Genomic DNA, 19,002 nt, shown 5'->3' with positions numbered 1-19,002 from the left:
TCAGCTTTGACCTAGAATTTGTCGAGCTTCGGGTGTGCATGAGGTTTGGCATGTCCAGTTTAGTTAACCCGTCGAGTCTAAGCTTCGAAATAACAGACTCGATGTGTATGTTGATAGCTACTCAATCTTCTACTTAAGCGGGAATTACTCTCCCGGTTTAATAAAGCAGGGGTCGGTTTAAAGGGCGGCAGCGTAGGGGAATAGGTTAGCCAAAGTTGTGTTGATTCTCAGGTTGGGGTCAGGGGCTAGTTGCCGTGTCAACCTGCAGGGAGCCAGTTGTGTTTTGAATGCAAGGCACATTACACAGCTAGTTCCAACGTTGGGCAGTTAGCCTCTGGCCAAAATATTGTTACATAATGTCTGCTACGGAATATGAGTGTACTGCACCCGTGTCTCGTGGCCTCCTCTAGCCGAGACGGCGCGCCAATGGCGTGGTTGTCGTTACCGAAGCCTTCCTTCCCCCCTCACCCTTCAGTGATAATTAGAAGGCCGGGGTGCTACTATTATTCTGTCAAGCCCCTTGAATGTATCCGAGGGTTCGGCCCAGCGCGGCCAGCTGCATTTGATGCCGAGGTGAGGGCAAGAAGGGGTGTCAAAAGATTTAGGGTATCTGCCATCGAGATCATAGCAAAGAAGAAGAAAAATCTGGGTTTCAGTGCACCGGCAAGATGGCCTGTTTCCTATATCATCGTAGACGGCAATTCTGGCGTAGTATGTGGGAATATGATCTGCGCCCAGACCTGCTGCGAGAAGCCAGACAAACTCCATGTTGACCGATGGCGGTAGTTGTGAAATCGAGTCGTCGCTGGTGGATTGGCTCGAACCGTATATTATTATCAAGTATGGAAGAAGCTGGCTTTAGTCCTGGTGTCCGATGGCTACGGCACGCTGGATGGACACAAACGTAAGTGTATGCTATAGCCGACGCCAGAAGCCCAGTAAATCGTCGAGCTCAGCATAGATGTTCATGAGGGTTAGTCTGCGGATTCTGGGGAGCTCGGCCCGGTCGGCGAGTGACCGGAACACGGCCATAGCCGATCAGTATTCGCGAGCGGTATTAGGCTGATCGAGGCGAACGACCAGGGCCTCGAGATTTAGGGCGAGGTTGACAAAGCCTAGCAGCCAGTTAAGACGCCGGCGATTGTGAGGCGTGTCATGGGCCCGAGTGTTGGCCACATCCAGAGAGTTCAGCGCCAGCTGCAGGCTCGTCAGGGATTCGAAGCAGATTCCCAGCTTAGGTGGCACACTGGGATTGAGGGACAAGGTCCGAATATCCAAGGAAGACTGTTTGTCATCACTGTGCTAAACGTGAAGGCCCTTGAAGGCCCTGCCCTCTCTAGCCAAGGTCGAAACAACAACGGCACGGAAGAGGGCGGTGTGAAGCCGAAACGAGCCGTTGATGAGCATCTTATACTTGCTGAGAATCTTATTCTTTATCGGGTACCGCGACGAGTCGATGTAGTTCATGGGGCCACGACCACGCCAACGAAAATTTTATAGTTGAATCCACTTATCTACGCATACGAGGACTTCCCAGGAAATTGCAGTCTTTTAGCCCTGAGAATCCAGATTTGTATGTCGACGGAGCTTGCCGGCGATGCCCTCAATCTAGGAAAAATTGGCCTAAAAATGCCCTACTTCTGGCAAATATAAACAAAGTAAATCAAATATGAAGTTTTTTTATTTGCTGTATTTGAGCAGTATTTTAGCCCTATTTGATTTGGCTATATTTGGTTGTATTTAGTTTGCATCATTTTATTTACATTGTTGAGATCGCTGCGTGTATAGGTTCTTGTCCGGAAGTTCCGGACAAGAACCTTTACGCCCAACTAACCGATTTAGCAAAAGCCTTGAACTAGTCTAGACTCAATAATTAATACGCCCTGCACAGAGATGGTGTAACAGTGTGCCATTACGCCGGCAGATAAAATAAATAAGCGCTCTGAGCAACAGCCACGATATGGTCGCAACCCCCACAATAGATGGTGGCTAGACCGGGTTTCTTGGGCTGAAGATGAGGTCTATTATTATAGACAACGTCTAGTAACTGTGACCGGATGATTTCCTGTCACACACACTGTCATTTATTACTCTGTGAGAAAGTTAAATACTTCTTTCAAAGACCACAGAGAGAAGTTCAAGTTAGGGAACATGTATTATTATTCAACATGAAAATAGCACTGTTTCCTCGACTGTTGTTTTGACTGATGCAAAATACCACAAGCGATGCTACTAGTCAGTAGGTAGCCTTTCACTTATGACTTGAGTGAATCTCATCAACCTCGAAGATTCTGGTCAACAACCAACTCTGCCAACAACTCTTCATCAGAATAACTAATAGCTCTTAGGTTTTTTTTAAACATTATAATTATCTAAAATTCGGAACAACTAAAAGTCATAGCCCGAGCACAACACCAACTAGACTCTAAAACAACTCTCTATGTCTCGATATCGTCCCCCGAAGCACCACTTTCTCGACTGCAACTAGCTCCGCATGAGCCAAGTTTGCCAAGCCATGTGCCGAGCCGAGCAGCGTAAGAGCCCCGACCCAATCCCGGCCGCTCTCCGGGATGCTGGGAAAAGTGGGGGCAGCGCCGAGCATCCGCAATTGGGCGAATGTCAGGGGGACGAAGCTAAACCGAGTATGTGCAAGATTTCCAATATTTCAATGTCTTGGCCTCGAAAGGGAGCCTTGCGGGCCTTGGCAAGGTTCTTTCGAAAAGCGCGTGGGCGCGCTGCCCCTCCTGACAATCTCCCAACGCCACCTGCTCGCGCCGTCGAGTCAACCAAGACACAGAGCGAAACATGGCCGCTGGATCAACAGTCTGGTCGGCGCCGAGCCTCATGGCGCGCATCGCAGCGCTCGCGGCTGTCTCTGTGTTTTGGCTCGCGGGTCTTGCGAATGCGGCCGACTGCAACCCGACAAAGCAGAGTAATGAACCCCCTGCCCGACCTCCATCTCTCTCGACTCAGAACCGCAGCTAACCACCACCCGTTTCCTCAACCGACAGCATGCCCCGCGGTGCCAGCGCTGGGCACGACGGTGACAGGCGACTGGACGCAGTCTATCGACTACGGCCCGTTCGAATTAGTCACGGACTTCCCGACGTTCGACTCGGGCACGGGGCTCGTCTTCACGCTGCGGAACGCGACCGCCTCGCCGATGATCCGCACCGCCAAGTACATCTTCTTCGGGCGCGTCGACGTCACGCTGCAGGCGGCGCCGGGCGTCGGCATCGTCACCTCGCTGACGCTGCTGTCCGACGACCTGGACGAGATTGACATGGTGCGCGCCCCTCTATCCCACAAAGAAAAACTAAACAGCAGACTAACATTTGTCCCGGGGGACGCAGGAATGGCTCGGTGCATATGACAACCAGGTGCAGAGCAACTACTTCAGCAAGGGCGACGCGTCGGTGTACGACCGGGGTGCGACGCACAACGTGTCGTCGGGAGGCAGCTTGACGGCAAAAACGCACACGTACAGCATCGTGTGGAGCCGGGAGCAGATCGAGTGGCTGGTTGACGGGGCCGTGGTTCGCACGGTGCGGAACGACGGCAGCGGCAGCGGCAGCGGCTTCCCACAGACGCCGATGCGGGTCTTGCTGGGGTCGTGGGTGGCGGGGCGCCAGGAGCTGAGCGCGGGCACCGTCGAGTGGGCGGGCGGGCTTGCGGATTTCAGCAAGGGCCCGTTCAGCATGACGGTCAAGAGCTTCTCCATCGCCGACGACGCCACGGGCGCCGCCCAGTACAGCTATGCCGACACCAGCGGCGCGTACCAGGGCATCCGGGTTGAGGATGCCAGTGGCGCTCTTTTATCGAGCTCTTCTTCGTCTTCCTCTTCGTCGAGCACCGTCGGCCAGACAGGGTCGTCGTCGACGAGTCAGACGGGAACACCAACCGGATCGAGCAGCTCCTCAGCACCGACTAACAGCACATCATTGCCCGGTGAGGACGGAAGTGGAAGCGGCAGCGGAAGCGGGGGAGGCAGCGGCCTCGGGGCAGGTGCTATCGCCGGTATCGTGGTTGGCGTTGTCGCAGCAGCCGTTATCATTGCCGGGCTTGTGTTTGTTGTGCTCCGGCGAAAGCGGCTTGCCGGTGCGCCGGTGGCGGCAACCGATGACGTTAGCGGGAGACCCGAGCTCGGCGGCCAGGCGCTGGAGAAGCACGAGGGCAAGCCAGAGCTCGACGGGCAGCATGTGGGCGAGATGGACGGAACGGACGTGCCGCATGAGCTCAACACGAACCTGGCAGACAACGCCCCTGCGGCCGGCATGCCGCCACAAGAGCTGCCGCCGGGGACCATGGGCTACCAGGCACAGCCAGGATATGCGCCAGGCCACGGGGCCGAGGCGCACGAGCTCCCAGCCGACTGGACGAAGTGAATTGTGCTTTGCAAATAAATTACAGCGTAATTACTTTAATATAATGGGATCATAGCAAGCTGCCCAGGTCTTCCATCAACCGGACCGCTCAGAACACAGTGGTGTGTTCCGGTGTCGTCGCCAAACAAGCCAAGTCTAAGTAAGTATGAGCAATGTAACAAAGATCATAGTACTCCGTTCTCACCCAATACGCCAATACTCCCGACATCTGAGATCACAAAGTTGCGATAATCTCATAGTTTGCGGTTATCTGCATCGCACGCCTTTGTAAACTCTCTTAGAAGAGCCTAGATCAAAAACACGTTAGTAAGGCCACTTCCCACCGTACGACCGTTGGCATGGGCAGCATGGCGACGTACCTCGAAATCGTGATGAGCAAGCGACCGGAAGGCAGACAATCGCATCAACCCCAGCTGCGATACTCGGGGGCTCGAGATGCCAAACGCGACGCGCGTCAGGAACCGCGGGTCGTCGCGCACATCCGTGGCTTTGAGCACGCCTTGGATGGCCGCCGCCGTCGTACGGGTTATTGCCCGAGGGGGCGCCATGACCGGGACCCCAGTGAGGCAGAAGGTGCAGTGACCACACTTTGATTTGCCGTTGGGCAGCCCCATGCCAAAGTGCTGCGCCAGCGCCAGAGCAAAACATTTGCGCCCCGTGATCAGAGCCATGACCTCTCGGCTCCGCTCGAGAGCGTCTTTCTCCCGTGTTTCCATGTCCGTGTACAGCTTGTCGAGCACGGCGTCAATTTCTGCGTCAGTTTGGGGGAGCTTTTTCTGGATCAAATAGCGTTGCTCGATCCCAGCAACCTGCAATTTGATGTGCCCAGAGTCACTCAAGAAGTTGAGCTTCTTGACGATGTCCATCCGTCCAAGGTCGGATGACCTGGCTACCGCGTTGACATCGATGTCGTGGTATTTGACCTTTCTCTTGGCGCCTGAGAAAATGGCCTTGGCTTCAGGGCTTGGGTCTTTCTTGATCACCGGGAAGTAGGACTTCATGGCCTCAAACTTGTACGAAGAATACTCCGGGGTAACAGCCCGGAACAGATCAAAATGGAGTTCCAGGGTGGCATAGATAATAGCCAGCGGACTGGCGCCAATGTCGAACTCCCTGCCCTGTCTGTAGTGGCTCACCTTGAAGGCTTGGCCCACAGAGAAGTCACTACCAATGTTGAATATGTCAACAAGAAGCCCTCTGAGGGATTGGCGAGAGGGGAGGTCTCTGCGCGCGAAGACTTCGCGGAGGTAAAAGGCGCTGGGAGAGAGATAGAACATGCAGCGACTCCTCAGGCCATCTCTTCCCGCGCGGCCAATCTGCTGGCTATACTCCTCGACCGTGTTTGAGAGATCCCAATGCACGACATTGCGTATGTCTGCCTTGTCGATACCCATGCCGAAAGCAATTGTGGCGCAGACCTGAGGATCAAGTCAGTTGATAGCCAGCCAGGATATCCAGAAACTAGGGGCTGGTTAACGACTTCACGTACAATTTGAATCTTCGAGTCCATAAAATCGTCCTGGATTTTCTGTTTCACCTCTGTCTTCATGCCCGCATGAAAAGCTGCAGCGTTAAAGCCCGCCTTTTTGAGAGCTTCCGCATGGTTCTCGGCCTGCTGCTGTAAAGCAACGTAGACTAGCGTCGGACCCGGATTGGCGCGCAGAAACTTGAACAACTCTGCGAACCTTGCATCGCATTCCGTCTTCGTTTTCCCAAACATGACGTCCAGAATGGATTCTGCGTCACTTGCTGAACTGGCAACTGTCTTGGCATTCAGCTCAAGACTATGATGTGTTAGAAGGTGATTCTAGAACAGCCAGCCAGCCATGCATCTTACTTCGGCCTGTATGGGGATGTCTGAAAGACACACGATGGACTGATCTTGAACGCCTTGCAAACGTCCTGTGCAACTTTGGGCGTGGCAGTAGCCGTCAGACAGATGACGCGCTCAGCCTTGACTTCTTCAACAAAACGGGCCACTACCGAAGGTCAGCAATACACCGCGAATGAAGAGGCCAACGCTCTTAATTTACCTTTGAGATAGTCCGGCCTAAATGAGTGTCCCCACTGTTTGCTCACCATTAGTAATTTCGGGGGAGCATTCTGACATTGGAAGTGAAACGTACCTCTGAAATGCAGTGAGCCTCGTCAACTGCCAGTAAGCGGATGCCGCCGGGAATGTTCTTCACACTCTCGATGAAACCCTCGTTGTTCAGCCTCTCGGGTGCGCAATACAATATCCTGAGGAGGGACTTGCGCAGACTGTCATGGATCAATTTGACATCGTCCCATGACTTGGTCGAGTCGATGCTGTCGGCCGCTATCCCGCGCTTTCTGATGGCATCAACTTGGTCCTTCATTAATGCAATTAGGGGCGACACGACGATGGTGACGCCCGCGTTTTCCGGTTCTCTCAGTCCCGAGGTTTCATCCAGCTCTGGGAACGCAATGGCTGGGATCTGCCAATGTTAGCAACAGTCGCTCTGATACAAACAAGTAATGGAGGCACCATACTTGGTAGCACAACGACTTTCCAGCGCCGGTCGGGAAGATCACAAGCGTGTTCTGCCCTGCAAGGATTTTCTGGATGGCCCCTGCCTGCTCGTGTCTGAATGCCTTGTGGCCAAAATTTTCAGACAGAAGACGCTCTGCAAGTGTAAGATGGGCTCTGTCTTGCGAATCGGGCGGCTCGGTTTCTCTGGAGAGCTTGATCCGTTTCGAAGGGTGCTCGAGCCGCTCGAGCTCCTTGAGACCAGCCTCGTCGACGCCGTCAAACGCATCATCGCCGAACCCGTCAGAGTCGTCGAATGCGCTGTCCCCAAGCTCGTCGGGCTCATTCCCTTTCGCAGACATGGTACAATGCAGACCGAAGTACAGGATTTGCGGGGCAGTCGGTAGCTTCCAGGCTGCACTATTGCAGGCGATATTTGCAGAGGCGTGGCAATGAAGAACGCGGTGAAACAAACGCGTCAAGCCAAGGCCAATGAAATTTAGGGCGCGAATTTCGGAGGTAGCTCCCGCGGTCAGGTGCCCAGGCAGGGGCCCCATGGCATAAATTTCCACACTGTGTGACATCATGAAAGTGCGTATAAAACTTTGTGAATAACGTCGACAAACCCCCTCAAAGGGAAGGCTCTAAAAGGTCGTAATCATGTTGCAAGGTTGCATTGATACTTGTAATTGTTGGCGGCAATTGGCGGAATCAACTGCCGGGCACCTTCCCCGACTTCCGAGTGCCGCTCGAGTGCCGTCCGAGTTCCTTCCAGTCAGCCGCCAAGCCCCTTCCTTTTGTGTTCACAGTTTTCACAATGATGACAGAATTTTTGATTCGAAGCATGACTTCAATCCATGGGCTCGAGGACCGAGAGGGTCGTGGTTTCTCCAAGGAGATACCATCAATCTCCCACAAACAGCTACATCGTCGTTGGCATCGCAAGACTAGCTAAGATGGAAACGCAGCTAGTTTGACCTCTGTTACCCAAAAACTTACCGACATCAGGATTCGTTTGCATCACACCGCTATGCCATACCGAAATTGTCGAAAGTCAAATAACCAATACAGAACGGTGTGGCTGTCACTCATCTTTTTTCTGCGAACCCTGCACGATCCTGCTGTTCTAATTCGGAGAAGGCGTAATTGGGTTTCGTGGCACCCGAGCCCCTGCGTTCGAGGCAACAACGATCGCCTCAACTCCGCCCGGTAGCCTGCAGATGCGGTTTTTCTTGTTACTATTGAAGGTATCAGTTGGATTTTATTAGGCTCAACCAGCCGGGAAATTTGCGCGGTTTTTTTACGAACCGCAGAGCGGCGCGCGTTCCTGCTACTGAGAGGCAACAAAGGCTTCATTCTGCGACTTCCATTCTCATCTCACCGCAACTCAATCCGTGCGTGTCTCACACCTACGTTTGATAAGCGCCGACATCATAGGAACTACCGCGTCCTTCTTCCAGCCTTCCTTTTTAATAAGTTCCGCGTGCTTCAGATTACCTTGCTAGCCGATGCCCATGAGTAAGCGAGGCGGGTATCTCGGCGTGACGACCGGATTTGCTTTTTTGCCTCGGGTCTCGGGCGGAAATAGCAGGAAAAACATTTCCGCGGCGTTGGGCGGTCAGAAACTTTCAAACATCTAAGCACACACAAGTCCGCATCGGCACCCCGACTCCTGCCACTCTTCGGAAATCTGGCCAACCCGCACCAAGTAGTTCCTCGGGAACTCTCTTCAACTTCCCCATCACCTGACTTACTTCCAGCCTCAGCTTTCGCCTGTCTCTCAACTTTCTATACGAACCCCGTTATTCTGCGTTCTCGCTGCATATATCATTAAGAAACAGCAACTCCCATAACGGCATCCTTAAGTAGCTTGTCGTTGACCTCGACATTGTCAGCCCCGAGCTGCCCCTTGAGATCCTCGAGTGCAGTAACGAAGTCGTCTCTCTTAATCCCCTGGGGCACAACTAGGAGGCGTTGTCTCTCTCGTTTCGGCTTTACCCTTCCATCACAAATACCTTCTTTGGTTTTCCTCGCCTTTTCCAGGAGGCAGGCCGGGGTACCAGAGTGAGTGCCCGGAAATGTGGGTACGTCGGAGCGGGCTTCGTTTGTGAATGACATGATGAGTGGTTCTTGGAGTGATATGTGCAGAGTTGCGATGAACACGTAAAATTAGGACTTGCAGATACTTGAAGATGACCTTCTCATCCAGGGTGGGCGACGAATAACAATATTCGCGTATTTGTCAGCGGATAATTCCGTATTTGGAATATCGCAAATATTGACGAATATTCGTTCGCTTAGTCAGCCTGCCAGAAGTGCCCAAAAACAGCCAACGAATATTCGTCTGCTTACCTAATCTGCCAGCACAGCCAACAAATATTTGGCTGCCCAACCTAACCTAACCACCACAAATTCTACCAAATCCTTCCAATTCACATCAGGAAAGATGTCTTTCATCTCTGAGGATTCTTCAATATCCAGAGATACGGGCCGAATTCTGAGCCCAATCACAGAGCACACACGACCACCCCAAGACGAAGAACCGGCACGAAAAGGCAAAAACCGCATGTATTATTGCAAATATTGCCCATCATGGAGTGCTCAAAACACATCGAACTTCCGGCAACACATTCAATCCAAGCATGGTATTGCAATTATCAGCCAATCGAGGAAAGCCGACGATTCCAGCCATACAACACTGCAATCTCTATATGAGAAAGCAATGGTGATCAATCAGATCTCTGAGTTTGATGCTCAAATCTTGAAACGAGCGTTAAATAAAGAGGTTATCACACAGGCGATTATTTCGCTTATTGTTGTTGGGAATCTTTCTTTCCGGATCGTCGAAAGCCCCTATTTTCACACCCTTTGCAAAGCTCTTAATCCAACGGCATCAAACGAGATCCTTTCATCACATTCGACTATCAGAGAGCATATCAGAAAATCCTGGCTTTTTAATAAGGATCTTATTCGGAAGAAACTTCAATCATCCCGCTCAACAATCCACCTCTCCCTCGATGTTTGGACTTCTCCAAACCAGAAACTGTTCCTTGCAGTTTGTGCTCATTTTGTGGATTTCGAATCAGAAACCCTTCAAAAAGCACTTATCGGCCTTCCATCTATCCAGTCACATCATGCAGCAACACAATACGAAGCCCTCATCTGTATTCTTAAGGATTACAATATCTGTTCAAAAGCTGGGGCAATTATTAGCGATAACGCTTCTACCAACGACAGTCTTTGCAAAATTCTCGAAGCAACCTTCAGCGAAATGGCAGTCCCTTGGTTATCATCAGATAATCGAATCCGATGTAATGGGCATATTATCAATCTTGCTATCCAGGCATTTCTATTTCAAGCAGTCGATGAACACAACAAAGGGGCAGATAAGGAGGCTCAGATCTCTGATGATCTAAACCCTCTGATTAAACTCCATAATATTGTCCGCCATATCCGAGGATCTCCTGCTCGAATCCGCCAATTTACTCAGCTTGCTGGTCGAATGATCCCTTCAGATAATTCAACACGATGGAACAGTTGGTATTTAATGGTTCAAGTTGCTATTGAGCATGAGGGTTCAATTTATTCATATACCAAGTCCTGGTATGAATATCTTCAGAAGGATTTTCTTTTTCCGGAAGAATGGGAATATCTTCGAGCGATATCGACTTTCTTACATCCGTTTTATCGAGCAACAAAGGCTACAGAGGGAGATCAAGCGACAATTGACCGAGTTCTATTCACAATGGACATCCTTATTCAGCATTTCAAGAAAAGCCTTTTAACACATCAGTCAAACAGTCTTCTATCTTCTCGGATCGAAAATAGCTGGGCTATTTTCGACAAATATTATTTAAAGACAGAGGACTCTCCATATTACGCAGCAGCAGTAATTTTCCATCCATCACGGCGAACCTTATATCTCAAACAAAACTGGGATAAGAAATGGATACGGCCAGCAATCAACTCTGTCAGAGATCTCTGGGAAAGGCATAAAGATCACTCAGCAAACGCCTCTCCAACACCGCCATCAATGCAGGTTGATGATCTTGATGAATTCGACATCCTTGCTCAAAACCTTGATGTTCTTCCACGACAACAAATAAAGGATGAATTCGAAGATTATATCTCAGAAGCTGCAATTTCGATCCAAACTTCAGCATTATCCTGGTGGCTGAATACACAACAACAACAACGCTGGCCAAGGCTATCTCAACTGGCAATCAACATTTTATCCATTCCGGCAATGAGTGCTGAGCCAGAGCGAGTGTTTTCTGGGGCTCGTCGTACAATCTCTTGGGAAAGAATGCAACTAGGTGAAGATACTATTGAGTTTCTTGAGTGCTTGAAGCATTGGATGAAGTCAGGGCTTGTAAATAGTGGCTTGGAGGAGATGGATCTTGATGACTAAGTGGATTCGGTGGGCTTGGCGAATATTGAAATGATTACTAAGCAGATTTGACGAATATTCGTTGATGTGTCAGCAAATATTGACGAATATGCGATATTTGATTTGTCAGCGAACGAATATATCGCCGCCCACCCTGCAGATTTGATCTGACATCAAGCATTGAACCATGCCTTCGCGATCCTCGCCCCTTGTGCGAATGAAACATCCCGATACTGCCGCCATGGACTGATAGCCACGTGAACCACCCGACAATCCCAATCATACGCGATGGCGCTTTCGCGGTTCATTCCTGGCCTGTGTTCCGATGCACCGGTCAAGGCGAAAACAGGCACCAAGATAGATAACCAGATAAATATGAAAAACGGAGCAGTAAAAACGGTACCGGTGGAGCGGTTGGAGATTTGACCGAAAATATTCTCCCGGAACCACGAGGGGATAGGGATGATCCCCGCTCTAATAAGTGTGTATAGACTGGTGGCGAAGCAAAATAGGCTCAGTAGTGAGAAAAGAACGAAGACAAAGCCCAACATCGCCCCTACCGTCGCAAGATGCGGCACACTAGGATCGCCCAACAGTCGCCCCGCGGCTGCGACATAGCTCCTCCGCCGAGCGCGTCGTGTTGCCCGGGGCTCGGATGAACAGGTCCATATCGCATTCATATCTTTTAGGTAGCCAGTCGTTAATGTATGGGCTGGGTTTTGTTTCGGCAGCCATTTGAAAGTCGGCGCTCTTGGCATAAAGGACGAAACATGTTCCCATCCAAATAATGAGACTAACAAGGCTGCACAGGATTATGAGCGCGAGCCTTGTTACTCCGTGATGCTCTAGTCGACAGCCCAGAGGGTGATTGAACATCATATAGATAAAGCGGAAAGATGTGAACCAGGCCAAAATCGAGATGCCGGTTGAAAATTCAGAGCCACGCTTTGCCAACAACGCCCACTCGACACACCACCACAAGATCGAGGTTAGATCGCACGCATAGCCAACCCAATCGCGCATCCTGATGTGGGAATCGAAGCAGGAGTATGTGTCATGGTCACTCTCCAGGATCGCTTCGCGGAAGCCCCACATAGCCGTCAGTGCTGTGAATTGGACACTGAACTATATATCAAGGCCGTTCAAAGGGAAAGCACTATCGCGGGGCTTTGTAGACAGGATCTTAAAATCTCGGAAGCAGGTACTGAGACTGCACCAATCGTTGGGCTGGCGGAGGGTGCTGTAGTAACTTCCCACTAGCGCCAGAGCGGGCTGCCTCGAGTCAACGAATTGAATCTTGAACAAGTCCTGGAACTCAACCGCCGAGCAGTTTGGCTGGGCACGGAGCGTTTGTGTGGAACATTGTTTGAACCGAGTGTCTTTGTATAGCGCAAAGTCGAGGCTGTCTGTGCTGTATGGCACCCGCTCCGTGGTGAAGTAGACGAGAGTGAGGACGAAAAGAGCGAATTGAATGAGACACAGAACCCCGAAGGTTATCCAATATATCGTTGACACGCGAATTTTGATCGAGAAAACAGTGAAAGTTCGCGTTCCTAGGCCGTCAGACATGGCTGTAATTGCATTTGAGGCTCGGGATGCTGGTTGTTGAAGGAAGCGGTGGATGCATGTTGTCAGGTTCAAGAGAAGGCCTCAGCGTTATTTAATCTAGAGACGATAGACAAGGCTGTGACTATAGACTTGATACGTCCCAAGATCATAAGACGGGAGTTTTGAAGGTAAGCGTACAGGTGGGCCTTTTAGTTATTTGTTGGATATGTGGTGCTCATTGGTTCGGGTAGATGTATGACCCGATGGCGCAGCAGGTAACTGCAGGCCTTGGTCGGTTGTCGCGTTCAGCTTTGTTCAGCTCATGCAAGCGGAAAAGATATCAATGTGCTCGGGTGGTGGTCGTAATGTTGCGTTCAATATTATTGGGTGGTTAGTGCAATATTGTGTGCAACCATGGGGCGACGCTATTTTGGGACCCTTCGGGCGCGATTTTGTTGGCCACCGGAGATCCGCTAGTAGTCAGGACTATTTATAGCGGATTTAGGAAAAAGTCTAGTTTAATCTACAACTTTATAAAAAAAAATACCTGAAAAAGGCCCTCAATTAGCTCAATACACTAGTATACTTTTTATTGCAATGCGACGCCCTATTGTTGCGATGCGCGGGTTGCAAGTGCCGGCCTACCATTACACACGATGTTGCATGGGCCGATTTCGTCGAGCTTGCTTGTGAACGAATGGCAGGGAGTTCTCGGTGTGAAAGTCAACACGAGGTGATAATGGCGGCAGCAATTAGCCACTAATCTATAATAGCTCTCTCCCGCCCCGATACCCGAGAAACCCAAATCATTATTACTACATTCAACTCGTTTGCTTGCCTTGACAGAGGGTCCCCCGTCCCCCCGTCTTCAGTCCGCTATCTGCTCTTCTGAGGTGAAAATTAGTATACTCCCTCCCAGCGCCCTAAAAGAAGCGTTTCACACAAATTTGGCCCGCATTATTGCCAGCCCACTCCCTTACTCAATCTTCCAAGAGCTATAGTATTCCGGATTCTCGCTATTCCCATCGAGCTGCTCTATTCCGTATTGAGGCAAGTGCCCCGCTTTGCGAGGTTCTATCGAGCCGTTCTACAAGACCTTTCCAGCATAACCCTTTTCGTAATACTGCCAAGGGTGATAATCCATTGGCTTCCATCATTTTATCTTTGTATCTAGAGTCGGCAGTTCGACCTTATTAACACGGCCTGAGACTGCGTAGACAGCCGAGAGATCGCTTGTACCAATAGTGTAGGATGAAGCGGCTGCTTGAATACTGTCGCACTTGCATGGTCTGCATGCCTGCAAATCATCCATCCAAGGCCTCCCCGGCCGGTCAAGGAATTCCAACCTCTATTCATCACTCGCGATACCTTCATTTTATCCCTAGATTCGGATTACCGAATAAGGCCACCTAGCATCAATACAAGGCCTGATTCTTACCTACAAATAGAAGCAACAGATCCTTCATTTTGGGCCCTGCTTCCTTAGACAATTCAGACAATTTGAGCCTCCCTGCACCAATGCCCGTTTCCACCGTTGCCCTGTGAATGCGCGTGATAAATACAGAAGCGCCAACGCCTCGGCGTATATGGCTCGACAGGTGAGGAGTAAGCTGTGGAAGGAAGACAGGTTGGGGGCGTCTTACGCCGTACTGGAGCTATTCAGGCTGAAAATAAAGGGGAGGCGCGGATCTCACGACGCCATGCCGGCATAGAGGTAGATATGGCGGCGGATGTCGGGCGAGAGGCGCAGCATGAGGTTTGACCCCAAGACTTCGATATCCATCATGTCGGACTTACGAGTGGAGGTGGTCAGGTAGTATCCAAGTTCAACTCGGAGAAGAACCTGGGCGTAATTAGTATGTTGCGAATTTGAAGCATTCACCAGCGCCGGCGTGGCCAGCGTATGTTGCCACTGGAATGCATGCTAAGGAAACGACGTGCTGGTAGGCCATCGTGTGTGGTGATAGACAGGTCGCGAAGACGCGTGCGATCATTTCAAGGCTTTTAGGGAGGGGTTCTGTGACTTGCCCGCCTTGACAGGGCTTATGTAGAGAGTAGCATATATTGAACAAGAGGGTATGGACAGACTTAGCTAAACTCAGGACCAAGTCGCCACGAGCGGCCAACATGCACTGGTAATCGATCCGATCTGTATGCTGCACCGTGCGTGTAATTATCCCTTGCGAGCGCGCGTAGAGAGCTATGTGTTATTCGTTTCGTAGGAGATTAGCGCAAATTGCTTTTCAATAAACCATGAAAGACTCGTTTGTACTCCAGTAGCGAACTCCTTTTTTTGATCCCATGAAAAGTGTCAAGCATCCAGTCCAAAAACGGCATCATTGTCACAGGATAACCTGTGACAGGTGCCACAGCCCTTGACGGCTGGCGACACCTGGTCTCCTTATTATTATTTTTACAGAAAACTATATTTTTATAACTTCTTTCTTAGAGGTACATTCTTCTTAACAGGACTAGCAATCTTGAAGACTAGAAAGAAATAGAATGCTTATGTCTAGGTATTTACTTGGCATAGCCGACAATTCTTTCTCTTGTTTTCTTTGTGGTTGACTTAGTCGTTCTTTGAAGAGGCCTGCTATCTGGACTGGAACGTTGCACGAGATTGTGCTTGTTATCACATGGAAAAAGCTACCTAGTGTATGTCATCAGCGGAGTTGGCCGTGAACGCTAGCGACGATAATATCGATGAGTAACATCATGCTTTCTTAAACTCAAAAGTCCACCATGGATAACATAACATGTTAATTACAGGTTGTTTCTGTTCGGGGCTTGACATTCTGTGTGGTTAGACCAGTTACAATGTTACTTCCATCGTGTGTTCTTTTTCCATGTGTTTCCCTCACGTTTCTCCCCATAGCATCCTGTCTGCCCTCCCCCCAAGTTAAAACTCAGCTAGGGCCCAAACAACGACTACCCTACCTACTCAACACCGTGAATTACCAGGTAATCCGCCACGCATACGCATATAGCTGCGGGAACTTGGTGATGTGGGTGGCGCGGATGACGAGCTGGGTGTGCCCGGTAGGAATCTTTGCCCAAAGGACCTGCTCGACATTATTAACAGTATCGAAGCCGGCGGCGGTGCCCATGTTGCCGTGGCGCTCACTGCCGTCTGCGGCGACGACAATTAGGTCGAGGTCATTCTGCAGCATGCCATTGAGCTCGGGCGGGTCGGACCAGACCAAGGTCATTTTAAAGGTCGCTGCCGAAGGTGGGCTGGGACCAAATGTATTTTTGTCTTGAGGCGGTCTGGGAGGAATTTCAATGTCAATGACGTCCTTGTCGCCCTCCTTGAGCGGCCCGCCTTCGCCAAAGCCGCCGTCGGCAACCCCAGGCGACGGGATGATAACGGACCCGGCGAGGTTGACGCGACCAAACCCTTCGATTTTGTTTGGGGTTGAGCCAACCTCGGGCGGGCTGTACTGGCCGGTAAGGCCGGCGGCTCCGTTGACGAGGAGGGCTTTGACGAGGGAGGCAGGCGGTTTAGGGAAGCCGTTCTTCACCAGCGTCTCGCGCAAGACGGCGGCGCATCCGGCAACCAACGGAGTAGCCATGCTCGTGCCGCTGTCGAAGAACCAGTCCGGGTCGGGCGACGTCCCGAACGCGTTGTCGCTCGCCGGCGCATTTCTGGAATGCGTCGAGAGGATCGACGTGCCGGGCGCCACGACATCGGGCTTGAACCGCCGCTCCAGGGTAGGCCCGCGGCTGCTAAAGGCGGCCATGCCCTCAGCGTTGTTGGCCATTAGGTCGGTCTTCAGCGGTGGCACGGGAAAACTGGATGGACGGACGTCTCCGTAGGTGGGCAACACGGGCTTGGCCTCGCGCCGAACACTCTCGCAGGCGCCAACAGTGATGCAATTCTTGGCCGCGGCAGTCGAGCCAACCTGGCCCAAATCGACGATGCCATCGGCGTTGCCGTCGGTTGCTCGTTGCCGGCGCTGAAACAGATGACCAAGTCCGGGTTGTTCCAGACGAAGTCATCGATGTCATTAGACTGGCTGTCGTACGGGTTTTGGATGCCTGCAAACATTGTCAAGCCCCACGAGTTGGTGTGCACTCGCGCCTTTTCGTTGTTGTAGGGCGGGGCAAAGAGATCGTGGAGGTCAACTGGGACGCCAGAGAGACCCCCCAAATCGCCAATCAGCGACTGCATCACCAACCTCGCTTTAGGCGCGGTGCCCTGGATCGTACCGCCTGCCGATGCTGAGGTGCCACTGCCGAGAACTGACCCGCAGACGTGAGTGCCATGGCCGTCGGGATCGTCAAACTTGCCAGGCCGACCGAGGTCGTACAGCTTCACCACGCGGCCAGTGAAGGCAGGGTGGGTCGCCGAGACGTCGCCTTTATCAAAGCCTGTATCCGCAACAGCCACAACCTCTCCTTCGCCCTGGTACGCAATCCCGCTCACCGTGACAGAAGCGTTCATGATGGACCGGGCCACGTTGTTATGCAGCTGCGGCGGGCGAACCTTTTGGATGGCGCGGACTGCATCGATCGAGGCTAGTAAGTCTAGCCACCGCTCCTCGACTGTTAGCCGGACCTTGTTCCTTCCCAGCTCGAGGCCGTCCCTATCGATGTGGGCCGCTGCGGCAATGTCCCGCTTGAGTCGTCCCGAAGACGTATCGACACCCTCGTGGAAGATGATGTCGACCGTATTCGTAGTCCGTGAATAAGCGGGCCCTGATAAGCCAGGTAGATACTATGCGATGAAGTGGCCGTGTCGGCCTCCTTCAAATCGGGGCTGACCTTGAATTGCTTCAGGTAGATGTCGGCCCAGATCACAAAGGGAAGTGATCGGATTTTCTGAAGATCCGTGCCCTCGTAACTGTATAAGTACGTCTTCTCCGAGATGTACCCGTGGAGGACAAGGCCAAGGTTGGCCAAGTTGCCCTTCTGCTCTGGGGTAGTACGGGCGTCAGAAACCTGGATCAGGACATAGTCTGATCCGGACGCGTCGGGGGCTTCGAGGCCGAGGGCCCTGAGCACTGGCCCTTGCACGACAGGGTCTAGCGTGTTCCCGTTTATGCTGATGGGGGCCATGGTTGATGGTAGTGAGAGGAGTTGTACTTCAAGTTGCCCACTAGATGATGGTAGTTATAAGTATATCTCCGACACTGACACTGAACTTGAAGTTGGAGGAAGCTAGTTCCATATGGCGTCTGTGATCTATCGTCCAATTTATACTTCAAGTGTGGGTGTAGGCAGAGACCACTATCTGTCAGTTTTCTAACATGTCTCTAAGGCATAGATGCATCTACGTTTTGGTATAGTGGTCTGTCATCAAGCCGAATTACCCAAAGACTACGTAACCGATACTACCCCAGGAAGCAAAGCATACGCTGCTTTGGCGACACTGAGTGTCAAAAGCAAGTGTTGATAGGAGCACTAGTCATTCTGCACACTCCTTTACTATGACCCTCCGTCACAAGGTCATGTCTAGCAGAACCTTGACCGAAAGGTGTCTGAGGAAGGAAAGAAACCCCCTCCCACGATTGGACCGTTGAAACAAACTCCGAATGTGGTAGAACAGCCCAGGAGTTGCCGAGCAAATGAAATCACAGCTTCCTCAATAACCATATGGAAATAAATTACCTACTACAGACGACATCGGTCGTCGAGATGACTCAAGTACGGCAGGGTGGGTTCGGTGAGGCTGAGTAGGCGAATGAAACCGCGGCGTATGTGACACAGAGGAAGAGGGCTGAACTAATACTGACATTAGGAGAAGGAGTCATCAATAGAGATTGGTCCGACCAGTAGAATAAGCTCTAGATGCGGCTGGGATAGGCTGGGAGGTGCCGAGCAAATAACATGGCAGTATATCCCCACCAACTTCAAGGTAATTATATGGAAGTCAGCTGCTCACCATGGATAAGGCCCGTTGTTGGGCTTATTCGAGTACGGCCAAGATGGTTCGGTGAGACGAAGCGAGCGAATGGGATCGCAGAGTGTTTGATACCGAGGAAGAGGGGAAGCAAATGCCAACGCCGGTGGCGTCTATGTTGGCGTCTGGGTCCGATTGCGCGGGGTCGGCATTTGTTCCACGTGCGAGCGCGGTCTTGAAGACACAAACCTGTTGGTTGAGCAAAGCACAACGGATATTGACTTAAGTCAGGTGGGGGACTTTTGGAACACCCCTGCCTATGGAACAGCCCCTGAATCGGACCCCG

At 51.5% G+C, this 19,002-nt stretch overlaps 5 protein-coding genes across 5 annotated transcripts; 1 reads left to right on the top strand and 4 right to left on the bottom strand.

Annotated features, from left to right (window-relative positions):
* Positions 1 to 2,503: 2,503 nt before the first annotated feature.
* On the top strand, positions 2,504 to 4,453 carry B0T26DRAFT_695708 (concanavalin A-like lectin/glucanase domain-containing protein). The gene is made up of 3 exons (XM_060441315.1): positions 2,504 to 2,932; positions 3,012 to 3,286; positions 3,354 to 4,453. Exons 1-3 carry the CDS (start codon positions 2,806 to 2,808, stop codon positions 4,383 to 4,385), a joined length of 1,434 nt encoding a protein of 477 aa, XP_060300636.1. The 5' UTR covers positions 2,504 to 2,805; the 3' UTR covers positions 4,386 to 4,453.
* Positions 4,454 to 4,498: 45 nt separating this feature from the next.
* Positions 4,499 to 7,499, bottom strand: B0T26DRAFT_695704 (P-loop containing nucleoside triphosphate hydrolase protein). The gene is made up of 8 exons (XM_060441314.1): positions 6,900 to 7,499; positions 6,512 to 6,844; positions 6,419 to 6,452; positions 6,223 to 6,364; positions 5,875 to 6,169; positions 4,745 to 5,803; positions 4,570 to 4,672; positions 4,499 to 4,520 (listed from the first exon to the last, which is right to left on the bottom strand). The coding sequence occupies exons 1-7, from the start codon at positions 7,461 to 7,463 to the stop codon at positions 4,619 to 4,621; spliced, it is 2,481 nt and encodes an 826-aa protein (XP_060300635.1). The 5' UTR covers positions 7,464 to 7,499; the 3' UTR covers positions 4,499 to 4,520; positions 4,570 to 4,618.
* An 843-nt stretch (positions 7,500 to 8,342) lies between these two features.
* Positions 8,343 to 9,111, bottom strand: B0T26DRAFT_695703 (uncharacterized protein). Its single transcript, XM_060441313.1, has one exon. The coding sequence runs from the start codon at positions 8,992 to 8,994 to the stop codon at positions 8,707 to 8,709; it is 288 nt and encodes a 95-aa protein (XP_060300634.1). The 5' UTR covers positions 8,995 to 9,111; the 3' UTR covers positions 8,343 to 8,706.
* Positions 9,112 to 11,363: 2,252 nt separating this feature from the next.
* Positions 11,364 to 12,159, bottom strand: B0T26DRAFT_144753 (uncharacterized protein). The gene has a single exon (XM_060433427.1). The coding sequence runs from the start codon at positions 12,022 to 12,024 to the stop codon at positions 11,440 to 11,442; it is 585 nt and encodes a 194-aa protein (XP_060300633.1). The 5' UTR covers positions 12,025 to 12,159; the 3' UTR covers positions 11,364 to 11,439.
* A 3,609-nt stretch (positions 12,160 to 15,768) lies between these two features.
* Positions 15,769 to 17,872, bottom strand: B0T26DRAFT_672402 (peptidase S8 and S53; the record flags this gene model as incomplete). Its single annotated transcript, XM_060439445.1, has 3 exons — positions 15,769 to 16,716; positions 16,785 to 17,531; positions 17,579 to 17,872. The coding sequence occupies 3 exons, from the start codon at positions 17,870 to 17,872 to the stop codon at positions 15,769 to 15,771; spliced, it is 1,989 nt and encodes a 662-aa protein (XP_060300632.1).
* Positions 17,873 to 19,002: the final 1,130 nt, after the last annotated feature.

Source organism: Lasiosphaeria miniovina (assembly GCF_030549165.1).
Source record: "Lasiosphaeria miniovina strain SMH2392-1A chromosome Unknown B0T26scaffold_2, whole genome shotgun sequence".
NCBI lineage: Eukaryota > Fungi > Ascomycota > Sordariomycetes > Sordariales > Lasiosphaeriaceae > Lasiosphaeria > Lasiosphaeria miniovina.
This window is presented reverse-complemented; position numbering and strand designations above follow the sequence as displayed.

What these genes read in the sequence shown, in the direction of transcription:
- B0T26DRAFT_695703 (XM_060441313.1), bottom strand. Translation starts at nt 8,994, where the DNA reads ATGTCATTCACAAACGAAGCCCGCTCCGACGTACCCACATTTCCGGGC.
- B0T26DRAFT_144753 (XM_060433427.1), bottom strand. Translation starts at nt 12,024, where the DNA reads ATGCCAAGAGCGCCGACTTTCAAATGGCTGCCGAAACAAAACCCAGCC.
- B0T26DRAFT_695708 (XM_060441315.1), top strand. Translation starts at nt 2,806, where the DNA reads ATGGCCGCTGGATCAACAGTCTGGTCGGCGCCGAGCCTCATGGCGCGC. An exon ending in CTGCAACCCGACAAAGCAGA is followed by an intron (nt 2,933 to 3,011) that starts GTAATGAACCCC and finishes CTCAACCGACAG; the next exon opens with CATGCCCCGCGGTGCCAGCG. An exon ending in ACCTGGACGAGATTGACATG is followed by an intron (nt 3,287 to 3,353) that starts GTGCGCGCCCCT and finishes CGGGGGACGCAG; the next exon opens with GAATGGCTCGGTGCATATGA.
- B0T26DRAFT_695704 (XM_060441314.1), bottom strand. Translation starts at nt 7,463, where the DNA reads ATGATGTCACACAGTGTGGAAATTTATGCCATGGGGCCCCTGCCTGGG. An exon ending in GAAAGTCGTTGTGCTACCAA is followed by an intron (nt 6,845 to 6,899) that starts GTATGGTGCCTC and finishes TAACATTGGCAG; the next exon opens with ATCCCAGCCATTGCGTTCCC. An exon ending in AGGCTCACTGCATTTCAGAG is followed by an intron (nt 6,453 to 6,511) that starts GTACGTTTCACT and finishes GTGAGCAAACAG; the next exon opens with TGGGGACACTCATTTAGGCC.